Source organism: Anopheles coustani, chromosome 2 (genome assembly GCF_943734705.1).
Source record: "Anopheles coustani chromosome 2, idAnoCousDA_361_x.2, whole genome shotgun sequence".
Classification (NCBI taxonomy): Eukaryota; Metazoa; Arthropoda; class Insecta; order Diptera; family Culicidae; genus Anopheles; species Anopheles coustani.
Genome location: NC_071289.1, coordinates 67,664,832 through 67,691,423, shown reverse-complemented (window position 1 = coordinate 67,691,423; position 26,592 = coordinate 67,664,832). Strand labels below are relative to the sequence as shown.

Sequence of the window (26,592 nt, the reverse complement as noted above, 5' to 3'; positions counted from 1 at the left end):
TGCGACTGCCGGTCGATCTAATCAAATCCGTGCCTAATTTGTTGGTTTTAATCGCAAACAACCTAAAACACAACGATGGAAGTTGTTTCTCAGAATACTGATCATTTGAGCAAGCGATGGAATCACTTGCGGAAAATTCTCGAGCGATCTGGGCCGTTTTGCCATCCGAACTTTGCCGCATCATCCGAAACATTGGAGTTTTTACTGAATACTTGCAAAATATTAGTCATTGGTAAGATGTTCCTTGCGACTGCGAAGGGTCCGAAAGTTAATGGTTTGTTTCGTTGACTAGGTGCCGGTGGATTGGGATGTGAGCTGTTGAAGGATTTGGCTTTGATGGGCTTCCGGGACATTCATGTGATAGATATGGACACAATAGAGCTCTCTAATCTGAACCGCCAGTTCCTGTTCCGTCGGACGGATATCGGGAAATCGAAGGCGCAGTGTGCTGCAAGTTTTATCAACAACCGCGTTCCGGGATGCGTCGTGACTCCGCACTATTGTAAAATTCAAGACTTTGACTCCTCATTCTATCGGCAGTTTCACATAATCGTATGTGGCCTCGATTCCATCGTGGCCCGCCGATGGATCAATGGCATGCTCATATCGATGGTGGAGTACGAAGAGGATGGAAGTGTGGACGAAACCTCCATTATTCCGTTGATCGACGGCGGGACCGAAGGGTTCAAAGGGAACGCCCGTGTGATTCTACCCGGAATGACGGCCTGCATCGATTGTACGTTGGACTTGTTTCCACCGCAGGTCAACTATCCGCTCTGCACCATTGCCAACACACCGAGGTTGCCAGAACACTGCATCGAGTACGTGAAGATTATTCAGTGGCCAAAGGAAACTCCTTTCGGGTCCGAGGTTGCACTGGACGGTGATGATCCGCAGCACGTCACCTGGGTATACGAGAAAGCCCAGGAACGGGCGGACAGTTTCAGCATTACCGGTCTCTCCTACCGGCTGGTTCAGGGTGTGCTGAAGAACATTATACCGGCCGTTGCCAGCACAAATGCTGTGATTGCTGCTAGCTGCGCTACCGAAGTGTTCAAAATAGCATCGAGCTGCTGCGAGCCGTTGAACAATTATATGGTGTTCAACGATGTCGACGGAATCTACACGTATACGTACGAGGCGGAGAAGCGATCAGATTGCTTGGCCTGCAGTCAGGTGCCACGGTCGGTGGAAATCACGGATCCAAACAGTATGACTTTACAAGATCTGATTCAGCACCTGTGCGACAATCCGGAATTTCAGATGAAGAGTCCGGGACTGACGGCGATGCTGGAGGGTAAAAATAAAACGCTCTACATGGGAACGGTGAAAAGCATTGAGGAAGCTACGAAGGGGAATTTAACTCTGTCCCTTACCGAACTCGGGTTGAAAGATGGACAAGAAATAATGGTGGCGGATGTGACAACACCGAACACGATTCTCATCAAACTTAAATTTTTACCGATTGAAGTGGAAATGTCATCGTAAATATTTAATTGATTTCCATTGTTAAACAAGTTATTATGAATATACGTTTCTGAAGATTGAAACCAATAGAGCTGAATGTAATTTTTATTTGCTTGATACGTATTGCAATGTAGTATCTTTACAGCGGCACAGACCATGTGCTCCTGAACCCTAGCAACGGACGGTTTCCTTGGCAACCGGAAAGCAAAAACAGTACGCATTTAAGAAGTTATTTACAGCATTTAATAGGCTGACAGTCGAAGGTTTCAGTCGAATACACAATTGGCCTCGAAAATGGATTGGAAACATCTTTTATCACTTTCTCCGCACAATTTGGACGACGTGCGTAAGGATGGTGCCGCAATTGAAATAGCGAATTTGTCCACGGAGCAAAAGTTGGATAGTCGAAGCTGCAAAAAGCTGTTCCGCTTGGCTCAGGTGGCGTTGAAATTTCGCAATGAACAGGTTAGTTGTGTCTCGTTTGTGCCTTGAAAGATTGCACCATTATGCTTTTCTTTACCAGGTGAAACATCTCCAACAGAAGCTGGTTGAGGGTAAAGACGATTTTGGCAGCCAGGAGCGCATTAAGGAATGGAAACGTACCATTGAAAAACTCGAAATGGAGCGGCACACACTTCGCACGAAGTTGAAGGAAACGACGGAAGAAAACGCTAAACTGCAGTCGAAATTCAACGCTGGAGTGCAGTTCGGAAGCGAGGGTGAAGATTCACCAGATGCGTTATCTGAAATCGAACGACAACAGGAGCTCTACAATAATATCAGTATGAAGAACAAACATATAAAACGATTGCTTCGGGATATCGACGATTTGGAGAAGAGAAGTAGTTTCCAGGTCGATACCATTAACGGGCTGCAGTTGAGTTTAAATGACGCCACGCTGAGCTTAACCGCCCTAACGCACCAGTACGAGGAACTGCAGGCTCGCTGCAAGGAGCAGCAAGAGTCAATACTAAAGATGAACGAAAAAATTGTCCTGATGGAGAGCGAAATTACAACCATTTGCGAGGAGAAGGAAAATTTACTGAAGGAGCTCAACAGTGCCAGACGGCAGCACGACGATCAGATCGCCGAGTGGGAAGATCAGTTCGACGAGCGGGAGAAAGAGTTAAATCAGCTAAAGGATCGATACGACGACCTGCTGAGCCAGTTTCCGGGCATCGACATTGAGGCGGAACGTAGGGAGTACAAATTGATGTCCGAAAAGTTGCAGTCGAAGGATGATTTGATTGTCGATTTGGAGCAGAAAATACTGACCCTCTCGCAAGAAATGTATCGCTCGACGGAAGTGATGAATCGCATCAGCGAAGAGAAACTGCGCGCATGTAAGGAAAAGTCGAAGGAAAGCCATTGCTGTTTAGAATTTCGAGCCCAGCTGGAAAAGGCAAACGAACGGTGCCGCGAGATGCAAGAAATCTTGACGGGTGTCGAGGAGGACAATCGTTTGAAGTCCCGGCAGGCGGTGGAAGCGATTGAAGCACTGCGGCGGTACGAAAATGGTGAGGAAGGGTTGGCTAGTACGCTGAGAAAAAACGTTCGTCTGCAGGAAAAGGTGGCCTCACGGGACAAACAAATCCGAGAGTTGATCGCGGAGATAAATTTGGCTAATGATATTGCCATAGAAAATGCGGTGTTGCGGTAGGTCATGTTATGAAAATGATTTGAATGCACATTGTGCAAAGTGGTAATTAATTTTTTTTATTTCCGACAGCAAACGTTTGGGTCTTGATGATGACGAAGTTGTCGCCACGAGTTCTATTTTAGCTAGACAAAAGAAAATAGCTAAAGTCAACGAGCGTCTCGCATTGAAATTACGAGCATCGGAAGAGATGAGGTTGCAGTTAAAGTTGGAGAAAAATGACCTCAAGTGAGATAAGTTGGTGTACTGTTTGGTCACTATTGTATTTAAAAATGTAACGTCTTATTTCTCGTTTAAGACGAAAATTGGCAGCCGTCACTCAACAAACCCAGAAAGTTCAAGCCAGTAAAGAGGAAGGATCGGATACCTCGAACGTACCCCAAGATCAATTGGATGCCATCGATGTAATTTCTTCCATTCACGACCCTAGTGCCATTAAATTTTGCGAATCGTGCACGAAACAATACAACATCTACGACAGCATGAAACACTGTAGGGCATGTAGTTTTCGGCACAACTTCAACTACTGCGACAAGTGTGTGGGACAGTTGAAAATGAATTTCGACGATGGACAACCGATCAACCAACCAACCGACAAGAGTCGCGATCGCTTGGAGGAGCTCGAACGGCAGTATCTCACGGTGTTGGAGGAAAATGAAAATCTTCGCATGGGGATGCACGAAATCCTGGAGAAACTACGCGAGTATGATGCAATGTCCGATCAGTTAACGATCGACCGAACTATGTTGGAGAAGCTACTGAACGCGCTGAATGTACGGCCAGCCTCTGGCTGGTACCAGACGACGGGGATGCGATTGCAGGGTGATCTGCTAAGCGCACAGGAAAGTGATCTCTTATTGAAGGATCGCTTAGCCATGGATGACACCCCTGCCGATGGAAGAAAAAGTAAAAGCATCCAGTCGACGGAGAGCGTGAACGATTCTGGTAATGTGTGCAACGAAGACGACAATTCTGAACCAATTGACCCCTTGCCCGGACCGGAACAGTTGGACTTTAGTGAGCAGGTCCTGCTGAAAGCGGTGGAAATCGACCGGTTGACGGAAACGCTCGAGCAGTTGAGGTCGGAAAATGGACGCCTGGTGGCGGCACAGGACGAGCTGCAGGTGACACAGAAGTTGTACAACGAACTACTTAACATTACCAGAGCGTCCGAGAATGAGAAAGACCGCTTGCTGGTGGAAACTGTCGATAGGTTGAAGGACATCGAGTCTACGGTGTGCATTTTCCAACGAAAGGTGGATTATCTTAAAACCGATAACGATAACCTTCATAATACGCTGCGTTCAATTAAGGGTGAATATTTAAACTTACTACACGATTTACGGTTGGAGTTGGTGCAAAAGAAAAATAATCTTGATCCGCTGGAACCACCGGATGTAACCGGTGGAGACTCCCTCGACTCTACCGATTTACCTCAAATCGAGAAATTGGAAAGTGAAGTGGCCCGTTTGAAGCTTGAGGCGACCAACTTTTACACGATTTTTCTCAAGAATATCGCAGAAGTGGATAAGGACCAGCAGCTTGATGTGGATTACGCCAAGTTAAATCAGTTTGGCTTGGTGGACACTAATCTGTCCGTGGAGTTTATCACCAAAGATGAGTATAGGAGAATACGCGAAAGGCTAGACAAGCTGGAACGTGAACTGCAGCGTGAGATAGTCAAGAATGGCCATCTGGAGGAACTGTTGCAGGTTTCCAACGAGCAGATTCGTTCGCAGCAGTCGCTTATATCCAAATACTCTGAGGATGAAGTAAGCCTGCGTCATCTGGTCGTCGATCTGCAGAGTGCTTCCAATGAAAAATATTTATTGGCACGGGCGCACAAAGAGCTAGACGTTGGTGGGTACAATTGAAGTTGATTGATTTGTAAAAACTACAGTAATGAATATTATTATTTTAGTTCGAGAGCAGGAAGAAAACTTAAAGCTGGAAAATGGCAAAATGAAACAAAAGTTTCTTCAAACGCTGGAACAGTTAGATTTACTCAAGCAACGGCTCGAAGACCAAAAGCAGGAGTTTGATGCACGTGTGAAGGATAATGTTTTGAAAATAAGGTAAATGGTGTACATAACAAAATGGTATCGGAAAGTAATTATGTTGTATCGGTCTTTGATAGATTTTTGAAAAAAAGCTTACAACAATTGACTACCAACTATAGCACGTGTGCTCCAACATTTGCCATCACGGATTTTATAAAAATGTATACACACGTGCTGGAAATACGTCACAATTTGGCTGCGGATAGAACCAAACAGACAGACCAATGGCGTGATGCCGAGTACGAACGAATATTCGCAAAGTTGCAGTCCAACATGGAAGGGAACAATATACAGGACAAGATCAATGTAGATATCGCCTTATCTTATTTTTATGCAAGCTGTGAAAAAATTGTTCGGTTTCCTTTCAGCTCATCAAATACGAAAGTCAAAGCGAGTATCTCACGAGGCAGCTTATCTTCTATCAGGAGCAGGTGGATCAGTTACAATCTGAGAACAAGCAATTGCGGTTACAAGAAATAGAAAACACCCGCCACTGGGATACGCTAGAGGTACTATTCGGAGAGGACGCCAAAAAGTGCCGCAAGGATAAGGACCGTTTCTTTGACAAGGAGGTACAGGTTTCTGTAGGTGAGTGTGGGTGCGGAAGCAGCAGGTTCTGATGGGATAACTAACATGACTGATACTATTCTAGAGACGTCTTCAAAGTGTATCAACACGATACCAATAATCGAGGAAGTACCGGGGGATTATGTGCCGCGTATAATGAGATCCTCGTCAAGCGATACAATTCACGGCGGTGACGATAAAAACAACGAGACTCAACCCGCAGTAAACGTAGATGGAGATGAAACACCTGTTGCCATTCCCACTTTTGCTCAAAAATCGTTGGAATCTCAACTCAAACAGGCCATGATGTTGGCCTCCACCCGTAGTGCACTGCTATTAGAAGCGGAGAGCCGCCTCTCGGAATGTCAGGGTAGGATAAAATTACTGGAGAAATCGCTCGAGGAAAAGGAAAGCTTACTGAAGAAACAGGCCCAAGCTGCTAGCACCTCCAAGCAAGATCACGTAGAGGACAGCATTCTGAGCGTATGTTGCTGGTTTTGCAATAGCGTTTCCGGTTTTTCAATAATTTCTTTTTCTTAGTCTACTATAGGATCGTTACAGAATCTGCTACTGGAGAAGGATACAACGCTCTCCCGGTATCAGGAGCTGTTGAAATCCGAACGAACCGAGCATTCGCAGGTGTATGACGAAAATATGACCCAAATCAGAGGGCTCAAGAAGACGATTGACGAATTGGAGCAAAAACTATATGAGAAGCAGAAGGAGTTCGATAATGTGACCACCCAGCTGAACGATATGAACCGGTTGAAAGCGCTGCAGGAGAACGTACCAGAAAAACAGAAAAATGACGATGATGCAGCAAGCCGCCACCCGGAACCGGATGCTATAGTGTACACAGATAAAATTATTGAAAACATCTACGAGATCGATGAAAAGAAGGAGCGCGAAATAGAGGAGCTACGCGTGCAAGTCAACCTGCTCGAGAGTAGTTTGCAGGAGTCGGAAAAGGAGCAGAAACGTTTGCAGCTACAGTTGCGCGAATCCTGCGTTCGGGAGAAAAAATCCGAAAAGATGCTGCGCGAGAAGGAGTCTGAACTGACGGCACTGAACGAGCGTATCTCGAAGGAGGCGAATGATCTGCGCGAGTTTACCGAATCGATCGCTAGCGCACAGGAAATTGAACAGCTGAAGGAGATGCTCGAGGAGAAGGATCGCCACATACAGGATCTGACCGAAACGTTGACGCAGTTCCACGAGGATCAGCGCAACTTTATGAACGACACGTCGCTCCACTCGGCGGAACAGGTTTCCCAATTGAGTGCCGATCTGAATCGAAGCGAGGCGAGCAATCGGGTGCTGAAAACGCAAATCGAGGCGTTGAAGCGGCAAATAGTAAGCATCCAGCAGCGGGAAAAGCAATCCCGTGAGCTGGTAAAAACGCTCAAGAATCAGCTCATCAAGCGGCCGGTTATCGCGATGAAAGCGGATCGCTTGCCGACACCACGGGAGGATCAACTGGCACGTCGTGTGCAGCAGCTCGAAACGGAACTGATCGACACGAAGGACGAGCTACGCAAGCAGACGGCAATCAATGAGAATCGCCGGGCAAAGACGGCCGCCGAGCTAGATCTGTGGAACAAGCAGAAACGCTGGCAGCAGATGGCAGAACGCTTGAAGGTTCAGCTGAAGGAGCGGGAGCTGGAGCTGGAGAAGCTAAAGGTACACTTCAACACCGCCAAAACGACCATTGCCAGAATGGAACGAGATCGGCCACGGGGTGCGGTAAACAGTGGTGCCGGCGGTGGAGGAATGGGTGCACGTAGTGGATCCGTTTCGGGTGGCGATGTGCTGCTGGAGCACAAATATCAACCGGCCGAATCACCCGATCAGTACTGCAGCACGGATAGTACAGTATCCGAAGATACGAGCATCACCACGCAGACTACTCAGACGCAGATATTCAGCCAAAATAGCAAAGGAATTATCGACGCACTGAAGAGTCGCATCGAATCACAGCAGCGGCGAATTATCGCCATGGAGCTCGATCGAAAGGTGCACATCATGGCTCTCTTAGATGGGAGAAAGTAGTACAGCGTATTTTCAATCAACTCATCACGTTATCTCTATTTGGTGTAGGGTTCCAACACCGTCACACACGAGTTGGAGAAGATGCAGGAGAAGCTATGCAATCTAGAATCCCAAAATGTCCGGTTGGAGGCAAAAACGCTACAACTTCAGCTCGACAACGACATGCTGCGGCAGAGTGACGAGTCAGATCGTTTAAGGCGACAAATTAAACACCTAGAAGAGTAAGTAAGAAGCAAGACATCGCTCGTCTTGTGGCTGTGAACTAGCAAGCGGCAGTTTTATTTTGCACAATTCTGGCGTCTGATGATGATAAAGGAAACGGAGTTGGGATTCCCAGCCGGGCGGGAAATTCCCAAATCGTTTGTGCTCAAGAAGTGGAGAGACGTAATGAACTTGAATGATTGATGGGGTGCTAAAAATGATTATCAGTAAAACCGGTTTCCCTTTCGATCGACTTTGTTGTAATATTTCAATGAAAAAAATCGTTATGTTGTTGTTAACTAACTCTCGTTTTTCCGATAGGTATGTCATAGTACTGAAAGAAGAACTTTCGAAGGCAACGGTCGGTTGTGCGGAGTCGATAAACTTTGAAAACCTCTGCGTGCGATGCAGCCGTCGCAGCGGTCAGAACGATTTGGCCGAACGTAACGCCAACCTCGAACAAACGGTACTAACTCTCAAGCGCATGATCGAGAAATTGCGCGTCGAAAATAAACACCTAAAAGATCACCGGGCACGGGAGCGATCAGGTGGCAGCGCCGACACAACACCGACCCACACAGTCCATGAAACGATCGCCAAGGAGCTGTATGATCGTCTCAAAAAGGAGCACGAAAAGCTACAGCAAAGTAATGGGGATCTACTGAACAAAGTTTCGGTACTGCAGGTTGAAATAGAACTGCTTTCGAGTGTCAGTTGTACGCGCTGTAAGGTGCGTTGCGATGGTGCAGGAGAACCAACCACCGCGACGTCTGCGATGAATGTCGAAGAAAATGCGGTACAGGAAGAGTTGCGGGATAAGCTAGAGAAGAAAAGTCAGCTTCTGGAGAAGGCAAAGATTTTGTTACAGCGGGCGGCGGCCAAGGAACGTTACCTGAAGGAACAGATAGATTTACTGCGCCGTAAGTGTTCCGATCTGCAGAACGTACCGGTGATAGATGAAATAAGTGAGTGAAGTTTTGACAAGATTTGGCTTTCCATCCATTTATGACAGTGCTCGGTAGCTTAATGTCGATATATAAGTTAGGTAACAGGACAATTTTACAATGTTAGAAAATAAAAAGAAGGTTTTAAAACTAATCAAATTTCACTGTCTCTGTTCTAACGCTTTACTGAAATAAGCTGTAAATTATTAGTATAGTTCAACATGGTGCACTCCATCCGTCCGCACACACAATTGCAAAAGGATCAATGGTAAGGCGAGAAGAAAATGTTAATTTGTTTTTACCGATGCCGGTATTTTCGGCAGACCGAACTCATCAACAAGAATACCGTCCTTGTTGGTGACGCTGTCCGCGCCCGGTTCCTTATCCGGTGCTTCCGGAGCCTTCACAACGTCATCCAGATAGCTAGCGTCGTCGTCGAGTGCAATTTCATCGCCGAGTGCATCCAGTTCGGCCTGCAGTTCGTCATCGTCCAGCTCGGGCATACCGTATGTGCGGCCCATTGCTTCCTGCACCTCATCTGCCTGTTCCAGCATGTCGGCCATGTCGTCCTGTATGTCTTCGATCTCTTCAATGTTGATTTTCTTGAACTCTTTCTTCATCGATTTCATGCCATCCTTCATTGCGGCCACCGTTGCCTGCGTGTCCTTGAGTGTTTGGTGCGCAAAGTTCGCCTGCTCCATATTGAACGATTGGTTCCTTAGATTTTCCACCTGGCTCTCGTACTGCTTGCGTTGCTTCAGAACCCGCATCGCCTTCTGCTTGACGGCATTCTTGGCCGGGCCTTCGCGCATCTTCGCCATTTGGTCCTTGTATTTCCGCAGCTCATTGTCCAGCGTCTTTATTTTACCGTCAATGGCTTCCGCGCGTTGATCGACCTGAATCGGGGGAGGTAAGGGCAAACGGGCAGCTGCTTGATGAGTCATCCGAGCAAAATTGTTGTGGAGAACATTCCGATGCTTACCCCACTAATGCAATCGCTAATGCTTGGTCCAGGTTCTTTGGGTTTTGCTTTTCCAAACAGTCGATTCATGGTGCACTTTTATACGGATTCAATGGCGTGACGAAAAAGAAATGGTATCACTTATCTGCTCCCTAACCTGCCACCGACGGAACAACACCAGGATTAATAATAAAAGTGATGGTTGTTTGTTTGATTCTATCTGAGGTTAACATAACTTTTCAGGTTAAACCATCGTGGTGCGCATTTTGACAGTAAAACATAAGACCATCTTACAAAGTGGCAAGCTCTAGTAACCTTGACGAAATTTTTCAAATTTGAAAATACGCATTTGTCCGTTAGGATTTATGAAGCACAAGAACACAAATTTTATAAATTTTGCATTTTTTTAACTCTTACCTACAGTTCTTAAATAAGGCTTTTATAAAACACCACATATTTCTCAAACGTTTTTTTTTAAATATACGGTTGGAATCAAATGACTGTTTCTGTTTATTTGATATCAATAGTTTAATTAATTTTACTAACATACATATTTTCTGTTCCTTTCATCTTTCATCTTGCTGCTGCTGCTGTCGTTTCTTATTTATTCGTACATTATAGTTAATTATACCCAGAATTGAGAATGAGCCCGATGTAGTTGAACATGCGTGGCATGCAGAATATAAAGCCGGGAAAGAATCTTGGAATAGAATAAACTGGATTGGGCCTGCTGTTACTGTAAACCATTAAATGTCTAAAACTCAACAGAAGCAAATCTTTTTTATATTATATATTTTTTTTATTTATGTTTGCAGACAGAAGAACTGATAATTTATTTAAATGATCAGATAAACACAAAAAAATCAACAAGACGCACTCGGATTATATTTACAATTACTCAAATGTGGGAATGTAACTATTTTGTTGAATACTAATCTACCTTCTATCTTCATAGTGCGTTTTTCACCTTCACCTTCCCGCCATCATTCAGAACAGCACGATGCAATCGTTACATAGCTTTCTGTTTAGTTTTACTTCTGTATGGGTTTGTATATATATATATTTTTTTATTTAATGTTTCATAATATAATGTTTCCACTCCATTCCGAAAGCGTCTACTAACGCAAGGGTCGCGTTAGGGCCGTATCGTATAATCGTATACATGTTCTCAAGTCTCTTCAAATTTTGCGGTCTCCTTTTCAGCGTACATTATAACTGGCGCTTGTACGTTGCAAAGTTCCTGTTTTCATTGTGTTTTTGTATGTCGATTTGCTTAATCTTCATTGTCGTTTTCGTATACATTGTTACATTTTTTTATCTGTTAGGCTCGATAGTTTACTTGATCACTAAGGGGGGAGTAGGATGTAATGTAAGTGTGCATAAAATGCCGGTAATTTGCGACAGGTTCGCTTGCTTACACCGGTTGTACGCAGATACAAGGATTTTCAGATGATATTATAACAGCAGCAGCATTATTTCTAACTGCAGCACATGCTATCCCCACTGCAACAGTTGATTTTATAACGCGATCAGGCTTTTTAATACTTTGTTAGTTGAAGTCAGAATCGTAGCAGTTGCAACTAACACAGGTTCTCATCGCTGCATAAGAAGGACTCGAAGGCTAAAAACGATTAGTTTGACAAGTCCCGTTTCGATTCACTATCCTCCAGCTTTGCTCGATGCATCGCTTGTGTTCTGTATTCAACCCCGGTTGAATCCGGATGAGTCCAGTTGAATCCGGATGAATCTGGTTGAATCCGGGGTGTGAATGTGCTGCAGTTAGAAATAATGCTGCTGCTGTTATGCTATCATCTGAAAATCCCTGTAACTTCTAGCTCGGTATACACTGGGAATTAGCATGTGTTTTTCTTAAATACTTTTGGACAACAGTTAGCCGCCACGTCCCCTGGGTAATCTATTCGTATACATGTTTTGTTTGTTTGTTGGTGGACTTGTTGATCCACCATAGCTCTTCATTTTATGCTGTCGTCTTAAACACACGACCAGCTTGATCTTATCGATGATATGGTACTAAAATTTACATTTAATTTGATTTACAAGTGACACTGCGAGCCACTATCCGCTTTTAAGACCTACACAAAATGGCAATTTTAGCCAATACACAAAAAGATACGAATAAATTTCAAAGACAAAAGTAACAGACTAATCAAACGTAAAGTGAAACAAATAAACCGACATCTTGGCACCCGAATGAAATACACATTTAGCCTTTGCGGCGTGCCGGGATGGGTTTGCCGTTGGTTTATGCCGCCCGGTAATACTGCTCCGGTATTCGATTTTTGATGTCCTCTATTGCACCGTTCGCTTAGGATGGCCACTATGCTGCCCGTTGCTGCTGCTAGATGCTATTTGCGTGATGCGTGTTGTTGGGTGATCGGTTGACCCTCCTGGAGGCCCGTGGCATGCCGTTTATTTGAACAGCTGCAGTCAATACACCGAGTTATGGTGATCGTAGTTGTGCGCATGCAGATAGGAGGGCATGGTTTGATTGAGCTCCGAGGCGCGACGTCGGAGGGCCGCTATGCTGTGGCCCCGCCAGACATCATCGTCTCCCTCGGGCGTACCCGTCGTTAGGCTCTGGCAATTGGCGATGCCGTGCTGACCAGTCTAAAATTGAAAACATAAAATCAATGTTCGTTAGTTTTGAAGGATTGGATCTTTCATAAATTAGTACAACAATTGTAGTTCATTCTGCCGATGCTTTTAACGTTACAAGAGACATTATTTAACTTAGTTTGAGATCGATAATAGAGGAATATCGGTATCTTATTTAATGTTGTATCTTTCTACCTTAACTATTTATTTCTTCCACCAAAGTTCGAAGAACTCCTTTCTACCTTACTTTGTTTTGCGTTACAATTTTGGATTACTCTTACATTGTAACTTACATTGTAACTATCGTTTAGACATAGTAAGGATCCATAGGAACAATATTGGCACGGCATTTAAATTTGATTTACATTCAAAATTTATTGATTTGGATATCAGACTAGTATTTAGTGCATCTGATAATGTTGTTCAATGATTAGTGATCGGCACACTGATCTAATCTAAAAACCTACCATATCTCCGTTGGCCGTGGCATCGTTTTGACTAGCACCTTGCTGCTGCTGTTGCTGCTGTTGCTGCTGCTGTTGCTGCTGCTGCTGCTGTTGCTGCTGCTGTTGCTGCTGTTGATGCTGCTGAGGGGTCGGCTGCTGGCCACTGTTTGACAGGGGCGGCGTGGATGGTGAGCAAGCGTTTATGTTTGGCGGGGTGGATGTGGGCGAGCTGCCCGTACAGCCTACACCCCCTACCGAGTGCTGGTACATCATCGTATCACCTGGGAGGAGACGAACAGAATAAAGCGTGAAAAATAAGGAGAAAATCCATGCTGTTTACCATGGTATGCAAAGTGTCGAGAACCCCTCGCGAACACGTTTCCACAACCCGCAATCCCGAGCACAACCGAAATAATGATAGAAAAATAAGGTGTTGGTCAAAAACAACCCAAAAACTTGCCTGGATACGGTTAAAGGTAAACAAACAACGGCTCACCGAAAAACATTCCTTCTGTTGGCTTCAAGGCACATTAGACCATTAGCTGAAAATGTGAAGACCCACAAAAAACACCCATGAACCTTAGAATCCTCGGGCCGAATGGCAACCGCGTTTGAGTGCTACGAGCATGAATAATTTGGTGTCTTGCCCCGTCCATCCGGAGGTGCTAATGGGTTGCGCATACCGGATGAGCTCTACTCCGACCAGCAAGCCAGCAGTAGCAAGTCGTGACCGATCGAATGCTGTCGGAGATCCTTGAGGGATCGGAAGGGGGAGTGTTAGGCTAGTAAGCTAGCACCTAGCAGCAGCTTTTCTCTCCTTTAAAGTTTTGTTTGTCCACCCCATGGGAAGCGACGGGAGAAGCCTATTTCGTGGTGTGTTGGACAACTGGTGGCAGTTTTCTCGATCACGACCTTGCGCATTCGTTGAACATTTTACAAACACTGGAAACTGTGTTCCTTTGTGGAGAGGAGGGGGAAGGAGTGAGGGTATTTTCTCACAGGAAAAATATCACACAAGTTTTCTCACACACCTATAGCTACCACAATGTACAGTAAACTAATATCAAAAAGGCCAGTCACTAGATGATCTTCATTTTGGTACTGATAACTTTCAGTTAGAGCTTAGAAAGAATTTGAAAATGCTTTGCTAAACTTAATATTTGCTCATTAAAAAAGACGCCTATTTTACAAACCGTTTGGTTAGACAACTGTCGAATGATTTGGTTTCTTCCGTTATTCATTTCAGTTTTATCTTCTACCATTTATCATTAGTTTGTTGAGCATTTGAATGATTTAATTAATTTTAAAATTTACTTTATTCTTTTTCGTTAGGTTAGGTGCATTTAAAAAAGATCAAACTTGCATTTAAAAAAGATCAAAAGATCAAAATATATAGACAAGTTTAACGTAGCGACCGAGTATTGAAATTTATAAAATCAAGCATACAAATTATCTACTTCTTCTTCTTCTTCTTCTTCTTCTTCTTCTTCTTCTTCTTCTTCTCCTTTTTTCTTCTGCTTCTTCTTCTTCGCATAACGACAGCGTTTGGGCATGCCTGCTCGTTAAGGGGTTCGAGACTTGTTCCCTATGTGTACGTGGATAGTCATTTAAGATGAAAGTCAATTAGGAATTGATAAAATTTAGCGAGGATCACAGTGATTACCTAACGCATTCAGTCCATAGTTGTGATACCCGCCGGCACCCATGGCCGAGGATATGTTGATGCCCGAGTTGAGCCCCGTGTTGAGCGTGGAGGAAAGCGAGGAAGATTGGTTCAGCTGACCAAATCCTGCACGTGTGTAACGGTTGGTCGATTCGTTCGTGGTCATTGATGGGTTAGTCGTGGTGTTAGTTGGTATGCACATGCGAGAAAGTAAATAAGGGAGAAAAAGGATATCATCGTGTGGTGGTTAGTAGTTGTTAATTCACGCTTATCGTTCTACGATACCAGTGAGCGAGCAAGTCAGCCGAAAAAGAGCGTTTATCTAAATTCCACACCCCACTACCTACCTGCGGTCATTGGGTTGACACCGACGCCCCATCGATCACCGCCGAACATCGACGTGCCGCATAAGCTTTCGCTCATGGCGATGTTGGTTATGTTGGCCCCGAACGGTGGCAGTCCGTGCGATGGCAGGAGGGCTCCTGGAGCAAAGAACAACAGCAAAGGCAAAGTTTTCACCGGAGGGAAAGAGGGAAAAAGAAAATTAAATCATTCACCAGTTCACTGACTGATTTTTCCTTCGCTCCTACCTGGGGTGCGGAACACGTTCGTCGTCTTCTTTCGCTTTTTCCACTTGGCCCGCCGGTTCTGGAACCAAACCTGAATACGTAGAAGAAGAGAAATAGAAAGGAAAATTGTTGTGAGAAAATGAATCAAAGGCCAATCGGGTGCGCGTGAAAATGTGATTTTAATAAATTCAAACTACCACTTTACAAATCAAAACTTCATCAACAGTTCAATTAATGGTAAATGGGAACCACAAACAAGGAAAAAGTAAGTTTCCGCAATTCAAAAACTTCGGAAAAAACGAATGAAAAACAGAAGCAGCCAACTGTCTGGCAATCAAAAAGCCCAGAAGATTATGTTTCGACAGCAAGAGCAGAAAAAACTACAGCAAGAAATAACAATCGCGATTCGGTCGATTACGGTCGGCACGGTTGATGAAATTGAGCGTCCTCGTTGCGTTCGTGCAACATATTGTTGTGGTATAAGGATGGTTTTTTTGCTCTCCTTCTTGTTTGTTGTCAGCGTTCTCCCGATGTTGCGCTTTCCCGTTCCCCGGGCCAACGAAAGGAATCAACACCAGTTCCACTGTTCCACGCCACCGGTGGTAATCACGTGCTATTTATTATTCACTGTTGTTTATCATTACGATTATGGTTATTATGTATGAAATTGCAGAAAATGGGACGCGTAGCTGCCGGTGGTCGCGGTTTTTCGGCTCAACCACGGTGAGGTTGCTGGAGAAGGCCAAAGTCAACAACCAAAAAAATAAATACATGAGGGAAAACGATGTCAATGTGTTAGCGAGGGTGACACCACCAAATGGTATCGTGGTTTTCAGTTCCTTTGCTGGATGTTTTTGAGTGGCCTTGTTACCGCTGGGTGCAACGACGATGAGGAAATGCAGCATTCCGGGAGGAGGTCCCGAGAGACACAACACCACGCGGACTCCTGTCCTAAGAATTCTTTTTCCTGGTGGGCTTTTTTTCCCAACGTACCATCCTCCCACGGTCCGAAGTGCAACGGGGAAAACAATGATCTACGGTAATGATACCCGGTAACGTCTTCGCGGGCGTTCGGTTAGGCGGAAAATCTTAGGAAAACTGGTTTCCATTGCCATTACTTTTACGAGTGTACATATTTTACACCCGCTAAAGAACCAGAAACCATTGCGGTGCGGCTGGTGGTGCGGCAAGATCATCCGGCATCGGGAAATGGCCCAAGCCCATACCGGTTTTTGGGTTGTTGGGTAAACTAATTCAACTTTTTAATCGAATGCAGGGGAAACTGCAAATTATAAATTCATGAGCCCGGCATGGGAAGAGGGGTTACGGGAGTAAAGAACGCATGTAGTGGGAAGGTTTGTCCTTTAAGTATACGTAAGATGGAGTAGAGAAGGTCGTCGTGGAAATTGAGCCTTTATTGGTTAATTTTCTATCGGGATGCAACGAGGTCATTGATTTGGGGAAATAAAAGTTTGTTAACCGAGCGACAGAATTGTTTACCTACACAAATGTCTGAATTAATGATTATTGAGCTAATGTTTCTCAAGAAGATAACTTCAATAAACCAGTCTTAATATACATGCGGATGAAAACAAAAAGATGTTTTTATTCCATGGAAATATTTTTATCAGTATTTCTTGAAACCACAGACAAAAGGACATGTGATAAAAGTTTTTTGTACTGGACCTTTGAGAGATAAGATTGAAAGTTCTAAAAATGTACATGCACAATATTTTGTACCGAGAGGCGAATTTTGTTGTATTGCTTTGGTTGAATTTTTCGTATAAGAAAATATTTAATAAAATGTAAGATTTCGTATTTATTTTAAAGACAACGTTAATGGCCTTTTCATAGTATTTAATGAGACCAAACAATGACTTATGATGTGGCACTGTTTAAAAACTCATCTCCATCCCTGTTAACGTATTTTATATACTGTTCGAGTTTGTGCACGTGTGAGATTAGGGTGGATCGTTTCCGGAGTTGTATCGGGGAAAAACTGGCTGATTTCAATTCGAACATATGCGCTCAGATCTGGGAGTGCCTCGTTTTACTTTGCTTTTAGAAAAAAAAAAACTACCAAACAGACAACGGAGTGAGTATGTTTATGATAAAATAGGAGGTTTTTTCTTTATATGTGTATAAAACCACCATATCATCGGATGATTGTAGCTGATGCAGCATATTTTACCCTCGTTACGGCCGGCATGGAAATGAGGGGGAAAGCTAATGAGAGGAGCGCAAAAAAAGGGGCACATCCCCGGGGCGTGAAAAGTCATCCGGTTTGACTTTGATTGACTGGACCTCCTGGGTGAGTCGGTGGGTAGGCCGTGGAATGCGGGGAGCTGGCGAGTACTTTTAATGGATTCTAATGTTGGTGAGAACGGGGTTTTTTTTATTATCGATTTGAGATGCGCTCAATGAAGAGAAAAGAGGTTAACTTTTGGAAATTTTTCTATTTTATCACATTTGATTTGATTGTTCGTCGTTGAGTCTTTCGCTAGTACAAAGGATGAATGAACTTTCAATAAAAAGCAAAGAGGGTATCAACACAAGGAATATTAAATATGTCTAGTTTTGTATGTCAGAATTTGCGCAACATTCAATCAAATTTGTTCAATTGAAAAATAACAATAATTCTTGTAAAAATTTAATTGGTACTGTGAAAAGCAAACTTTAACACTTATCTATATTGTAAAAAAAAACTAAAATATCTTTTGGTTTACAAAAGTGACCGAAACCAAAAAATACACAACTGAACAATAAACAGGCCATTCAAAATCCTGTATCCTCGCTTCCAGTACCGTCGTTGGTTTATCGATTCGCATCGATTTTGCAATGACAGTAAATCCCAAATCGAACCTCGTCCCGCAACATTTTCATTCGCACGGCTCGTCCCTTCAGCCAGGTTATTTATGTCTCACTCAGCGCGCCAAATGCGATAATAATGTTGTCAAACGGAAAATCATTTCTCACAGACCCCAGCGGGCATCATCAGCACCATCATTGGCGGTGGAAAACACACAAAGCGCAATGTGTTTCACTGTCTCGGGACGTGCTGGAAGCTGTGATACTATGGTTTCATTTTCGCTATCGCTGTCCTTACCGACCGGACCAGGGGAATCGCCGCTCTATTTATCACCGGTAGCCCTTCGAGTCATCTCGCCCCGTGCCTCTAGCGCCTCGGAATGATTAATTACCCTGCTCATTACGGAGGCCACCATTGCGCCACCAAGTCAGTCTGGTAAAAGGGGTTTATTTGGACTCTTTCAGGAACGAATTGTACACCTTATTCGATGAGTGAGCTTTAAGGTGAGGATGAACATAATGGTTATACAAACGGAAAGCAAGTTGCGCATTTATGTAACGAGTGGTAAGCCGAATTTTGAAGATTGGTTCCTAGAAAAACCAACCACACGATTGGACACCGAAGTCCATAAGATGCAGGATATAACCACAGCCAATATAAAAACTTACTGCACGAATCTTAAAGATTCCAACGTTTTACCGTCATTTTCCAGATCAAAGCAGGTTTATTTTTTAAACAACAAACACAATTTCCACATCCAGGAACAAAATGCGTTGGTAGAATCGGTTGGAGAAAAATATTCACTTCATACAATACAGTGTCCGCCCCAAGAAAAATGGATGCTTTCCCGGCAACTTCTCATGATACAAGTTTTTCTATTCATTTCATCTCGTTCGTTCCTTCGTTCGATCCACCAGAATTTTGTGAAAATTCGAGAAAGTGAGTTTTCCACCATCCATCTTCGCTCTGTCGGATGGTCTCTGTTTCGCAAGCTGTTCATCTGTTTTATACATCCACGATCCGCAGCATTGGCGCCAAAACTCCCAAAACCTCCAGCCCCGGCGACTTCGACCACCAATCGCAATTCCCAACGGGCGGTTCCTGCCGTTTGGCGTTACACGTAAAACTACTTTGGCTCCGACTCCTGAAATATAAATGATGGAAATACAAATCTACGAAAGAAACCATGGATTAAACCGAGCGATTTCGAGGTTTTTGGGTAAACCATGTTGGTTGCTTGAAGGGGAAAACCGACACAGCATTCCCGAGCGGCTTTGCACTTTCACATTTTTTGTGCGGGGCTTCAAAGCCTTCAAGTCGGAAGAGTCCATCATCGTGTGCATCGTCTATGAAATGCAAGTGGCGCACAAATAAAACGGGTGCTCCTCCAGGTCTAGCGTCGCCAAAGAAGCCTGCAGCAGATTGAGCTCGAATGTTTCAAGTGCTACAGTTTCAGGGAGGGGGTATTTTTTTTGAAAAATGTATCCGTTTGAGATGGTCCAAACCTACTCTCGTGCCACTAGTTTTCGCGGCCTTTTAGTCTTATATATCTAGTCCCCTACCAGCGAACTGGTAGAGGACGAAAAACATTCCCATGGGAGGCTGTATGACAAAAACATTCTTTGTGCATTATACCACTGTAACGGCGCAGACACCTGTTTGGTGATGATATTTTCCAGCCAATGTACTCTACTCGTGTAGGGTATTTTTCTGTACTAGTTTTGCACAGTTTTTGAGCATTTCCCGTCCGAAAAAAATCCGAATTTGTTACATTGTCGATGTAAGGTTCGTTTATTGTTTAAGGTGTCTTAAACATCTAATGTCCGATGTAGCTCCTACGGGAATTGAACGAGTTTGGTTACGGGAAGGTGAAAAAGGTTCATGTTAGAGGCTATAGTAGTACTAAAGTGTTGCACATAATTAATCTCGTACGAAACAAGAATTATGTGAGTTACCCATGCTAAAGAAAGAATAAATTTGAATAGTTTTACACTTTTACTGTTAGTTAAAGACGAATACTAATTATACTCATAAAATATATCAGCTCCTTCATTTTTAAATATATTTGTTTAAAACAAGGAAATAAGTACCATTGAAAATTTACACAAATTTTTAATTTAGAACAAAAGTAATCAAAACGTGTACATCGTTCTGTATGTGTCCCGGGACAGTTTACCGTCGGCATTTTGGAGCACCCTAAATAAAGTTTCGTTTTTTAACCGACCAGGTTTCAGCTCCGACAAAATCCAGACGATTTTTTCGAAGAGCACAACAAAAGGAAAACGCAACAAAACCGGTACACCACTAACGTGGAATATGGATGAGTAAATAAAGCTGAAACTAATAAATATTTTGGCAGGTTGGTGTGAAATTGTGTACTAATGATGCAGCCATGTCGTGACGCTGCCGATGATGACCTGCTTTGTTTGGTGTGCCGGGCTTGTTTTTATTGTTATTTGTTACTGCTTCCACTGCAGCTTATTGATATTTTATTTCACGTTAAATGCATCGTCCGACAGGGGTTTAGAGCATTCGGGTCTTTGACAGTTCAGATGCTGTTCGGAAGCCCAAAACGCTTTGGACTTATAATCTGAGGGCTGGCAAAAAGGGAAACATGCTTTTGTTAAGACAACATTGAAACAAAAAACTGGCCAGTTCTTCAAAATATGCCCATATGTTTGTATTCATGACTATGTTTAGGTTATCGTGTGTTTTAATTAGGATGTGATCATGGTAATTAATTTTTTTACATTTGTTTGAAATAAAAGGATTCGTTTCAACTTGTAAACTTGATCGCTTAAACTGTTTGAACTTTTTTAAAACCCTCTTTGGAAACCATTTGTTTCATAGATCAAAAGTATTGCAATAAAATACTATTAAGATTTAATTGATAGCAAAAACTTGTGTTAAAATCTCCATAGCATTCATCGCCCCAGTATTGAAGCGCATGTTTTGAATGGAGCAAAGTAGGATACCAATAGAAGCATGGATCCGCGCATGCTTCTGAAAAATACATTCCTCATTCAATACAACCCCCCCAAGCTCTTACATTTCTTGTTTCGGTGAGAAAACGAAGAAGGATACCATGAGCTATACAGCACACAGTCTCGGTCGATCCAAAATGGCGAAGGCGGGAAAACGTTTGCGAGTTTGTGTTCTTTATCGTTCATTTTTCCTCTGGCTCATTCGTGCTTATGTGGTGTACTTGACTTTAGTTTGTGTATTGGTGAAAATGATAGCAGCTTCAATTTCTTATGTAGACAATGGAATTCAGTCTTATGATCGTAGCAGTTTTCTTTGATTACAGCAAATATTTATTTGTTAAACTCATTCCTCAATGATGTCTTTATACCGTTTCTTTGGCAACTACTCAGAATCAAGAGAAATTTGTTGGAAACCCGTTCGCAAAAATATGTGTTGATTTTCCTTTTGATCAAGATTAAACTTTGATTGGGAACACCATAACGTAGATTGGTTACGATTTCGCCTCATTTTGTTTTGCTTTGTTTTTCCCAAACGAGGATAAATTACATGTTTTATAATTTATATTTCAAGCTAAGCATAATAATTTTAAATCGCTTTTACAACAACATAAAACAAAACAAACTCATTTCCATCGTTTCAAAGAAGCAAAACAGAGTTCCAAACTAGTTGTTGGTGGCTTTTTAAGAAAAACATTACCATGGGACTAACATCGGACCGAAACAAAACTTTTTGTTGTGTCTTCGACACCCCCGAAAATCGTGTTTTCGGTTTGTTTGAATTTGTTATTAAATTCCGGAGTCAAACCGGCGCGCTGCGGCAAAGATCAAAAGGCTGTTTCAAGTCGACGGCTTCACCATTGTCGGCCGCCGCCAATATTCCATTGGAGAAGAAGAATAAAGTGGTACGGTAAGTGTCTAATGGGCCTGAAGCTGCGAAAAGAAGATTCTTGTGTAAGTTTTGTTCTTCTATGGTATGGAAATAAGCTTACACGTGCATGCTGAGTAATGTGGAATTCAATAATAAAATTTTGTATTGCAAGAGATAATGAATGAAATGAAAAGCTTTAAATTAACATAATTTGTCTATAAATAATTAACGTACATTTCTACCGAAACCGCTCGTATATAAAAAACAATCATCCTGCCTTCAAATGGAGTGTATTTAAATTAACAAAAACCTATGTTTACCAATGCGGCCTTCACATACGGAAGGAACAGTTTTATACCGTCCGAATAATTATTTGCATAAACCCACAAAACGCATTTTGAAGATCGACAAACCCTCGGGAAAGACCACACGACTCAAAAAGCGCCATAGGATAGAAGGTTTATCCCAGCAAGATATCTCTTCGAGCGAAATGAAATCAACAAACATCTCCGGGAACTTACGGTGACAAAACATCAGGGGTCTGTTTCGGGAATCAAAATTTCACAATATTTCCAAATTCCCGAAAACACCTTCTTTTTGCGGTAGCACTTCGTGTGCCGTCGCGTAATTGACGATAATTGATTGATTGGTTTTCGATTTTGGGCTGACTGAAGAAGCTCCGAAGTGGATTCGGGTTTCATAACTGACTAGCGCCACCGGTCTGCGTACGGTGGAAAGTTTGTGCCAGTAAAGGAAAACTGTCGTCCGTCAAAAAGTCGGCAGGCGGCACAAAGGCGACCGATTTCAGCAGAAAGACATCATCAATCAGTCATTCGCATGACAGAACTTTCCGCTGAAAGCCTTTCGTTGTTTCGATGAAAATGTGAAATGATGAGGCGGTTCGAGGGTTAGATAAGGAGAACCGCGTCTACGATCAAGGGGTTTTCCACTTTAAATTATTCGCTTCGGAAAATCTTCTGCTTGAAACCAGCTGGCCGGTGAGTTGCAGCATTCCAAGAGCTATTCATTAGCCAAAAGCAAAAGGTTACGCCACTTTCACTTTTCCACCTGGAGGCCCATCCGGCGAGTCGTCCTTTTTCCGGACAATTTCTGTGCCTGTTTGCAGGACGTCTATTTTACGCGAAAGCAACACCTTGCGGATAATGAGCGCTCAGGCAGCACGAAGCAGACGGAGTCGCTCGTCTTCCCGTTGCCAACGGCAACCTCGAAAAGCTAAGTTTTCCATCTGCGTGTCAGAAGCGTCTTAGTTTGCCGCTCGGCTTGTCTCGAGGAAAATCCCCGTGCGTCAAAAGCGCCCGACGTTCGAAGCCCGCACTGCTGGTGCAGGTCGGTACATGTATTTATTATCAATTTTCTGAAAGTTTCATGCCTCTAATCCTCGCATGAATTAAACCAGATTAAAAGCTTGCCACCTTTTGCCCCCTCCCGGCCACCTTCACCCGGTGTTGTGTTTGCTAATGCTTTACGATTATTGTGCCGTGGAAAGGAGAGCGCAAGATGACGAACGTGCGCTGCGGAGGATGGCTTCTTGTTGAGCCCAAGACGTTGGCTTTCTTAGGGCCCTTTCGTCGTTCGTCCTAACGTCGTCTTCGTGTGCTGCCTTTAAACTGTACGGTGGGAAAATTAGAATACTGTGCGTGCTCCGCCTCAGCAAAACTTTCCATCCGGCGCAAGATCACCAGGCAGGATGAATTAAACAATTGACTAGCTGTTTTCATTTACGTGACTTGTCGGTACAAACGACTGTCTACCGAACCGGTTTAAGGTGCGTGTGAGTGCAGCGGGTGTTGGGGGTTCGTTTGCTAGAAGTATCCTCCCTTGGATACTTAGTAAGTCAACATTGCAGCATAATTAAGATGCACACTGAGAGACAAATGCTCGGATAGCACTGATTCACAAGAAGTGCTTCCTCGTGAACGCTCTTTAAGATTGTGGGATGAAAGGTTCTTAACCGAGGAATTCAATCAATTAAACGTTATTCTTATGAACGAATTCAAGGGGCTTTAAATACCTTCGCTAAGAAAACTTATAACCAACATGTCGATACGATTAGTAGCTATCATATTATTTTTTTTTAGTATGGTATATTAGAGATAGATTTTATTCTTTATATTTTAGCAAAGCTGTAAAATAATTCTCTTATTTGGTATTATGTCTATACTAGAGATGTGTAAATCTGATTCAGATTCATGAATCTGAATGAATCTCTGCCTTCGAAGTGATTCATGAATCTTTTGCCGAGAGATTCATGAATCCTAAAGACCTACCAGTAGATGAAAGGTCACCAGCCAAAACTGGGTTGAGGTACAGAGCCATGAAAGATTCATGAAGATTCATTAAGTTTTGAAGATTCGAATCCGCAAAGAATAATGAATCCATCTGAATGAATCTTAGGTGAAAGATTCATATGAATGAATCTAGCCAAAAGATTCATTAACTACAACACTAGTCTATACCTATTTTTCCAACTGAATGCCATGACCGTTTAACGCCATCTACAAAACGGTTCGATTGGAGTGGAGATATTTGAAATTCGTTCCCGATAAACCCGCTCGAATGTTTTCAATTTGCATGTTATTAATAAATAAACAATAAATCGTACGCCCCGGTAATACTTTTATTACGTTTTCATTATATTACACTTCGGGTAGGATTTGAGACTGCGGGCCACATTTTCCCCCTTCCCTATGAATCGGCTCGGCGGGATCGAAAGAAGCAAAAGAAAAAAATAAAACTTACGAACAAACCCACCCCGTGCTACCCTCGTCAGCCGTGTGCGGAAAAGCGCAGCGGGAAAGCCTTTGTCAGTTTTCACCCGGCCGTTCCTGCGGTGAAGCGTCGGAAAAAGGGGGCTTTGGTTAGAAAATTTGTCACGTGTTTATTTTTGGGCTCGGACAAATCCTGACTAGTAAATAATGAACTAGTCGTCGATTGGGTTTTGCACACTGTGGTGAAATGATAAAGTGTGAACAGAAGCGTACTACGATTTCTAAGTACAACATAAAACGATTGGAATTCAATGCTATCGATGGGTAAGCTTTTTGAAAACAAGAAGATAATTTTAAAACAAATGTGATATTTATTTGACTGAATCATTAGGTGGTTGAATAAAGAGTTTCATATTTATTTCCAAACCCCCACAGCAGACTTTGTAGAATGTTGTGTGCCAATTAATTGTTATTACTCAGCAAATACTTTGATAATGACCACCACATGGCCGGACGGTTTCCCACTGTCCACCCGGGGCGTTGTAATACCCGCTGGGCCATGACTTGCGCGCGACAGACAACCGTACGGGAAAGCCACCGCTAGCCCAATGAGCCCCATATGGCTCGATCCGGTCGGAGCCGGGTCAGGAATAAATCTTTTCCCTCCGTCAAATCTATTCGGGATTAATAGCACATTACTAGCCGCACTATTTATCATGTTGGGAAAATCTTTGCCACTTGCTCTTCTCTTGCGAACGAATGCGCGCGCGCGTTCTGGGCGTAGTTGAGGGCGACCTGAAGGTTTTGCAGCGCGGGGAAGAAAGGCTTTCCCTGTCGCTGAGCTGAAGAAACAAAAGATCACCAGAGGATGTTTGGCCACACGAGAGAGGGAAAGGGACCGAGAGGTAAAGAAAACTGGATCGAATGTGCCGGAGTGAGCAAGTGTAAATAGGGATGACTTTTTGATTCGATTTCTCGCGGCCCGTCGACCTTTTTCGCATCCTCCCCGTGACTTGTTTGCTCGTCGTCAGTTTCACGGCTAATTTCCGCCCGTTCGTCCGGAATCCCTGAATTGGCACGAGGGGAAAACGGCACCGGGTCCGGGACAAGGGGGCCGAGAGTTGTTTTCCTTGTACCGCAGTCGGTGTCAGCCAGTGCGGGTAGCTATTATTTATTAAAATCGTTACACCATTTCTAAATTTGCTTCCGTGCGAGGGGGTTCATACCGGGGAACCGAGTTTTCCGAGCGAATTGATTTGAGGATAACACTTTGCGGGGAAGGTTAAGTGGGGGTTTTGGGTTTGCAGAAACTATGCTTCCAGAATACAGCAAGAGGAAAACGGTGGAAAAGTGTCCTCTTTTATTTATCCTAAATTATTGCCAGAACTTTGTGAACGGTACGAGTTTATTTCGTAGGAGAAAAATATTCCTGTTTCCGTTGCCTATGATAAGGAATGATTTTTTCGCGGGAAAACAAAAAACGATTGATGCCTCAAGTTTTAACGTCCCACCAATCATTCACCCCCAGCAAGGCCCACCGGTGTAACCCTTCTCACCTGGGCGTCGCTGGAGAAAAAACAACACCCTTTTTCCCACCGACGGCACAGCGTGCCAAAACTAACAGGTGGACAGGTCCTGTCAACAGCAGCGTACCCCTCCGGGAAAACAAATCTATTTTCCGTTTTTTTGCTGTTTATATTAAATTTCGCCACGTGGCCCGCATTAACGGAGGTGGTATTGGGCGGCATTCTCGTGGCACACGCACACGTTCAGACTAATTTCAGCTGTAAAGTGTACGCCCTTCGCCGGTCGTAGATTTTGACGCGTGTGCAACAGGCACATCGGGGTTTGGTGGGTGGAAGAAAGGGTAGTTAGGAGTTGTGTGTGTGTTTTTTTTTCTATTGGGATTACAATGTAACAACAGGAATTTTCGATGATCAAAAGCATAGTTGTTACATCAATTACAGAGCGTAAAAGGTGAGACAGAATTGAGAGTAGCATC

At 43.5% G+C, this 26,592-nt stretch overlaps 4 protein-coding genes across 4 annotated transcripts in view; 2 read left to right on the top strand and 2 right to left on the bottom strand.

Annotated features, from left to right (window-relative positions):
• LOC131262956 (nedd8-activating enzyme E1 catalytic subunit) lies at window positions 1-1,550 on the top strand. The gene is made up of 2 exons (XM_058265061.1): window positions 1-232; window positions 293-1,550. Exons 1-2 carry the CDS (start codon window positions 76-78, stop codon window positions 1,486-1,488), a joined length of 1,353 nt encoding a protein of 450 aa, XP_058121044.1. The 5' UTR covers window positions 1-75; the 3' UTR covers window positions 1,489-1,550.
• Window positions 1,551-1,761: 211 nt separating this feature from the next.
• On the top strand, window positions 1,762-9,047 carry LOC131262753 (centrosomal protein cep290). Its single transcript, XM_058264823.1, has 11 exons — window positions 1,762-1,932; window positions 1,991-3,123; window positions 3,197-3,352; window positions 3,423-4,984; window positions 5,046-5,199; window positions 5,262-5,490; window positions 5,553-5,772; window positions 5,837-6,234; window positions 6,292-7,764; window positions 7,849-8,021; window positions 8,323-9,047. Exons 1-11 carry the CDS (start codon window positions 1,762-1,764, stop codon window positions 8,972-8,974), a joined length of 6,321 nt encoding a protein of 2,106 aa, XP_058120806.1. The 3' UTR covers window positions 8,975-9,047.
• Window positions 8,887-10,098, bottom strand: LOC131262754 (charged multivesicular body protein 5). The gene is made up of 2 exons (XM_058264824.1): window positions 9,928-10,098; window positions 8,887-9,841 (listed from the first exon to the last, which is right to left on the bottom strand). The coding sequence occupies exons 1-2, from the start codon at window positions 9,994-9,996 to the stop codon at window positions 9,233-9,235; spliced, it is 678 nt and encodes a 225-aa protein (XP_058120807.1). The 5' UTR covers window positions 9,997-10,098; the 3' UTR covers window positions 8,887-9,232.
• Window positions 10,099-12,354: 2,256 nt separating this feature from the next.
• The window catches only part of LOC131263697 (homeobox protein orthopedia), a 28,786-nt gene continuing 14,548 nt past the window's right edge, over window positions 12,355-26,592 (bottom strand). The window contains exons 4-8 of the mRNA XM_058265943.1: window positions 15,222-15,291; window positions 14,979-15,113; window positions 14,632-14,757; window positions 12,990-13,249; window positions 12,355-12,534 (exon numbers count right to left, since the gene is read on the bottom strand). Of these exons, the coding sequence (XP_058121926.1) occupies window positions 12,355-12,534; window positions 12,990-13,249; window positions 14,632-14,757; window positions 14,979-15,113; window positions 15,222-15,291 (771 nt within the window). The remainder of the gene's footprint in view (window positions 12,535-12,989; window positions 13,250-14,631; window positions 14,758-14,978; window positions 15,114-15,221; window positions 15,292-26,592) is intronic.

Bases quoted from the DNA above. Each gene is read 5' to 3' on its own strand.
- LOC131262753 (XM_058264823.1), top strand. From the start codon at position 1,762: ATGGATTGGAAACATCTTTTATCACTTTCTCCGCACAATTTGGACGAC. The intron at 1,933-1,990 runs GTTAGTTGTGTC...TTTCTTTACCAG, and splicing joins TGAAATTTCGCAATGAACAG to GTGAAACATCTCCAACAGAA. The intron at 5,773-5,836 runs GTGAGTGTGGGT...ATACTATTCTAG, and splicing joins GGAGGTACAGGTTTCTGTAG to AGACGTCTTCAAAGTGTATC.
- LOC131262754 (XM_058264824.1), bottom strand. From the start codon at position 9,996: ATGAATCGACTGTTTGGAAAAGCAAAACCCAAAGAACCTGGACCAAGC. The intron at 9,842-9,927 runs GTAAGCATCGGA...CCCCCGATTCAG, and splicing joins TTAGCGATTGCATTAGTGGG to GTCGATCAACGCGCGGAAGC.
- LOC131262956 (XM_058265061.1), top strand. From the start codon at position 76: ATGGAAGTTGTTTCTCAGAATACTGATCATTTGAGCAAGCGATGGAAT. The intron at 233-292 runs GTAAGATGTTCC...TTCGTTGACTAG, and splicing joins TTGCAAAATATTAGTCATTG to GTGCCGGTGGATTGGGATGT.